General features: G+C 37.1%; 1 protein-coding gene across 1 annotated transcript; it reads left to right on the top strand.

Annotated features, from left to right (window-relative positions):
- Positions 1-3,885: 3,885 nt before the first annotated feature.
- LOC133859419 (coumaroyl-CoA:anthocyanidin 3-O-glucoside-6''-O-coumaroyltransferase 1-like) lies at positions 3,886-5,397 on the top strand. Its single transcript, XM_062294819.1, has one exon. It carries the CDS (start codon positions 3,905-3,907, stop codon positions 5,303-5,305), a length of 1,401 nt encoding a protein of 466 aa, XP_062150803.1. The 5' UTR covers positions 3,886-3,904; the 3' UTR covers positions 5,306-5,397.
- The last annotated feature ends 271 nt before the right edge of the window (positions 5,398-5,668 follow it).

Here is a 5,668-nt window from a genome sequence, read left to right as displayed (position 1 = left end):
TGGCTTGATGGATTCCACATATTTTGACTAAATGAGTCAACTTCAAAGATTCAAGCACAAGCACTGTGCACTCGAGTCCTCCATCAGGCCAGGGTACATGATCTCCTTCCAGGTTTATCTTCTCCATTGTTGTTTTATTCTTAGTTTATATTTTTACAATAATGTGTTGCACTTCACTAATATTTGGTTGGAGTATCATTCTCTTTTTCAAGACATGTGTTTTTACAATCAAGTTTGGGGGTATGATATGCCCCGCATCTGCTCATTCAGGTATTCCTATCCTCTTACGGTTATGTTCAATTCTATATACACATTGGGGACAATGTGTGATTCAAGTTTGGGGGTATGGAAGAACGAAACACTGTCCAATATTTTGCTATGTTATTGAACTTAAATTCTGATTTGTATTTCATTGGTGAGCTTAACATGATGAACACATGATCACTTAACTAGGGAATTAAGAACTTTTGTTATTTTCTTTGGCAGCATGAGATATTACTTGTTTCAATTTGATTCTCACAAACACACTAGCACGTAGTCTGTGGGGTATGAAATTTGAAATCAGTTATGTCTGTTATCAATATCTTAGATGCAAGTGGGTAACTTATTAGAGGAATAACCTTGGCATAAAAGAAAAAAGAAAAGAAAAAGAAAAATATTGACACTTTGAGCTTTTCGTTGAGTAACCGGATTTCTTGCCTCATTAAGCATTGAGTATTCGCGTCAAAAGGTGGAAGTTCATTTTGATTGATAAAATGGCTAAGTTTAGCTCCGTAGCCTTTTTGACTTGAGTTAGTAAGTCTTTAGGGTATTTTACACCTAATGCCCTAAAACTATCTGGTTTGGGAGTTATTGACCTAACACTTGTTATATGGGTCAATTAGAAAGCTTAAGAGAGCTAAGCATTGCACAGCCTGCATATATAATAATAATAATAATAATAATAATAATAATAATAAATATATATGCCTTGGTTGTTTTATCTAATGGGGAGTCCAGGAAATTTTGCGTGTTGGACCATTCATGATTGAGATTAGTTTTGAAACCTCATGACTCCGTGTTAAGTTCACTTTACACTAGTTGAATCTTGTAATATCTCATAATGCCATATTGGTAGCTTAATTTTTAATTCCCTGAAATTATGAAGATGGAGTTTATTTTGTTAAGCATGCTAATGAATGAGAACCATCATTTTTATGATGCTGCATTCTTGGGGATAATATGGTAGGAAAATTGTTTGTGGGTATCAATTCTGGCAAACCCTCACGAGACTTCACTCGTCCACTAGGGAGTCCTAGGGGTTTAAAAGGCTTGTTGCATACGCTAAATGCAATCGTACATCATACGAAAGAATGATTTATTTTGTTGTTTTTCAGTTTTATTTTTTGTTTTGTATTGCTAAAGGACTAGCAATATGTAAGTTTGGGGGTGTGATAAGCGTTGAATGTTACATATTCCAGCCCCTTAACTTATATATGTTAATTCCTTAGCATTGTTATTTGTTTGATTTTATGTTGTTTTATTGTTTTCAGGTTTTAAATAAAGATGCAATTAATTCCATTAATTTTGAGCTTAAAGCACACTTTGAGAAGACCTAGAAGATATGTTTAAGCTTAACTAATCATAATAGAATACCTATATGATGTGGTTAAGTTTAATCAAATCAAGTGAAGGATTAAATCGGAATTTCTCCAACAAGAGTCAAAATCGGATTGGATTCAAATTTGGATTCTGCATATGTCTCAGTGTTTGGATCATAACCTTTTTGTCAGATATCGGATTGCAATGAAATTGGTGGCGTTGGAAAGCTAATAAAATATTCAACAAATATGTCAGAAATAGCTTTTCTCTAATTCGAACTTTTACTATGCTAAAATTGCCTCGCCATAAAAGACCGTAATTCTAGCCGAATTTGGAATCCTTTTCCTACTTGGATTAAAGTTTTAATCTCCTACTTGGACAAGAAGACTCAAGAGACGATTTTTCTGGAATTCCAAGGGCTTTTAGGACTTGTGTGCTCCCTATAAATAGACCCATAAGCTTCAAGAGAATGTGTGTTTGGTACTTAGGCTTGTACTTAGATTTAGACAGAAAATTCTTTTCGGAGTCCTAACAAGTTGAAGAGGAGAAGAACATGGCAAGAGGCCATCCCAGCACCACGATGAGCGGCTAAATTCCTAATAGGGCGTTGATGTATCCCTTTCCAAGTAACAATGGTTTAATTGTATTTTAGTTTGAGATTTTCTCTATGCATGATGGTTGTATAACTGTGAGAATTGATTTTAATGTTTATATTCAATCATTATGAATTTCTTATCTTGTCTTAGAAAGTCTTTTATATTGATTGAACTCAATCCTTCATATTTTCTGTGATTATGTGAATGATTGTTATACAACGGTTTTAATTGATATATGATCAAGAGGATTAGATAGACCATGCCTAGGAAAGACGGATTGTACTACACCCTTGTTTAGTGTAAGTTAGGTAGACAGTCCGTGCCAACCGAAGATGAGTTATACTATTCCATTGATTATGTGTATCCTATTAAAGACGTAGCTAGTCCATGCCTAGGGAAGACAGGTCGTACCGCATCTTAGTGGTTAGGTGGACGGTCCGTGCCAACTGAAGATGGATTATACTTATTCTTTAGAGGTAATTTCTTGACTACTCGAGTGAGACGAGCCTTATATCATGCATAATATGAATTTCCCTTGTTAATTTATGATTGGCCATTGTTATGCGGTGAGTGGTGAAATCAATCCCCTATTCTTTATCTCATCCATATTATCTTTAAATTTATATCTTTTACTTTTATGTATTTATTTTAAGAAAACAAAAATCAAATATCTTTTAAATTAAGTTATTTTTAATCTTGGAAAACTTGATAGCAATTCCTACGCAGTCCTTGAGGTTCGACACCCTCTCTATAGCCCTATCCTATAAGGATTCGTACTATTGCGAGTGGTAATTTTATTATTGATATATTTTGGTAAACAAAAGACCACATCAGTGTTTATATTTGTGATTCTTTCTTATTTTTGCATTTTCTTTTGTAATAAACAAGTCAAGAAGCTAAGCAGCTTGTCTTATGTTTTTTTTTTTTTTTTTTACATTCTTGAGATGGGGTCTGTCAATCCATGGGAATTTGTTGTATTTAAACTTATTTTTGTCAATTTTGTAAAACTGGCATCCGGGCTTCTTTTTTCGTATGCTTATGTAGTTCATGTTATTTTGTATATGTTATAATGTTAGCTTTATGAAGCTTGGCATGCTGACGGCTTCTCATTCATGATTTTGTTGTCTTTACACTTATTCTTGAAATGCAATAGTCTAATGAAAAATGATTGTTGTACAATTCTTGACACAACTCCAACAACTTTTTTTCAAGCTAACCATTATATATGTTTTCCAATATGTGAGTCCTGTATATTCAATGATTAATATTTAGAAAACGTTGTTGGGCTTGTACAAGAGTTGTACAGAAGTTATAAACGTTTCATACTCATTCGCCGGGAAAGTGTTCCTAGCATATGAGACAATTTTTTCTTTTTTTTTTCGTGAGATCTTATTCGATCGATACTTAAGTCCTTAAGTAACATTACAATCTTACTTGATGAAATAAACTGGTCCTACATTTCAAATCCCAACGTATACATCTTATTCAAACTAGGCAAGATAAGACTTTAAACCCACGAGTGAATGTTCATCCCTTAGCCGGTTCTTCCACGTCTCTCTACTGGTACGTGTTTTATCCTTTGGCCTCCATGTTGATCTCCAGCATGCAACTCACCAGATACGTGCCAGGTTGGTTAGCCTTCTTCAGCTACATCATATGGCAGCTGCCGTATCTCTTTTATCCTTTGGCCTCTTCTCTCATCAGAACTCGTAACCTCTTCTTCAACGATGGATCAACCCTACAGAGTCACGGTCATAGAGCAATGCCAGGTTGCTCCACCACCCAACTCAGTTCCTACCACCTCTCTTCCTCTCACTTTCTTTGACATACTGTGGCTTCCCTTCCCTCCCATGCAACGCCTTTTCTTCTATGAATTTCCTCAATCCACCCACTCTTTCACACAAGCCATCCTTCCCACTCTCAAACACTCTCTCTCCCTCACTCTCCAACACTTCTTTCCCTTCTCCGCCAATCTGGTATCCCCTTCTCGAACCCAGAAACCCTATATCCTCTACACAGAGGGAAACTCAGTCCCTTTCACCGTCGCTGAGGCTACCGGCGATTTCAACCATCTAATAGCCAATTATCCACGGGATGTAAGAGAATTACATCCCTTTGTGCCACAGTTGCCCCCAACACGTGTCTCATCGGATCACACGCGTGTAATCCCTCTCATGTCCATGCAAGTCACAGTTTTTCCAAATGAAGGAATTTGTATTGGCATCACCTTTTGCCACGCGGCAGCTGATGGAAGCGCATTCCACCATTTCATGAAATCGTGGGCGTCCATATGCAGGACAGGAGGAGACTTGACTTGCCTTGACAGGTCACCACCATTCCATGACAGGGCTGTGATCAAAGACCCAAATAGTCTTGAGCACATTTTCTTGGAGGAGCTTGGGAATTGGGGTTCAGCGTGGAAGGGAAAGGAAGACAAAGATCTCATGATCAATGAAATTGGTGAAAAGGTTCGGGCCACATTTGTTCTGGGCAGAGATCATATTGAGGGACTAAAGCAGTGGGTCAGAGGTCAATGCATGAACAAAGAAGACTTGGAGCCCTTACACATATCAACATTTGTGGCAACATGTGCACTCATTTGGGTCTGTTTGATCAAATCCCAACACAGTGGAGTAAGTAACTTTTCGGATAATAGTAAGCTCTGCTACTTCATTTTTGCAGCAGATTGCCGAAATCGGCTTAAATTTACAATACCTTCTACATATTTTGGAAATTGCATAGCACCATGTCTTGTACCACTTGAGAGGTGTGAGCTAGTGGGAGAAACTGGGATTTTCGAAGCTGTGAAAGCTATTGGAAACAAAGTTAGGCAATTGGAGACTGAAGCTTTAAGAGGGGCAGAGACATGGCTCTTGGATTGGAAAGAAAAATCAGAAACAGTGAATCTTGTTTCAGTTGCAGGCTCCCCAAGATTGGGTGTTTATGAGACGGATTTTGGGTGGGGGAGGCCAAAAAAGAGTGAAGTGGTTCACATAGATGTTACGGGGGCTTTTTCTCTTGCTGAGTGTAGAGATGAGGATGGTGCAATTGAGGTTGGTTTGGCACTTAGTAGGAGAAATATTGGTGATTTCACTGCCATCTGGGAACAAAGCCTGAAGCTATTTTGAATCTCCAGTAGGTGAATAAGATTGTATCCATACCATTGGTTTAGAATTGTCTTGCTGACAAACGTTTATCTTATTTTGTGCTCTGTATTCTTATCTCTGTTTTCTTTCTATCATGTTATCCAATAAGTTCGTATTTATGTAATGTAACGATGGAAATGATCAATGAAAGTATTCCAGTTTTATTATAATTATCTTTAGATGAAACTTGCCTAAAAAGAATATCTTCATCGCCTTCGTCAACCATTCATTTCTGAATGTGAAGAGATGAACCTGAAATTGCAGGAAAACTATTCGTAGTCAATTATCTTTACCCAGTAGGCGAACTCTAACCTCCCATTTAATTTTATGCAAAAGCTGATCTCC

The sequence above is a fragment of the Alnus glutinosa genome, chromosome 2 (assembly GCF_958979055.1).
Source record: "Alnus glutinosa chromosome 2, dhAlnGlut1.1, whole genome shotgun sequence".
NCBI classification, from domain to species: domain Eukaryota; kingdom Viridiplantae; phylum Streptophyta; class Magnoliopsida; order Fagales; family Betulaceae; genus Alnus; species Alnus glutinosa.
This window is presented reverse-complemented; position numbering and strand designations above follow the sequence as displayed.

Bases quoted from the DNA above. Each gene is read 5' to 3' on its own strand.
- LOC133859419 (XM_062294819.1), top strand. From the start codon at position 3,905: ATGGATCAACCCTACAGAGTCACGGTCATAGAGCAATGCCAGGTTGCT.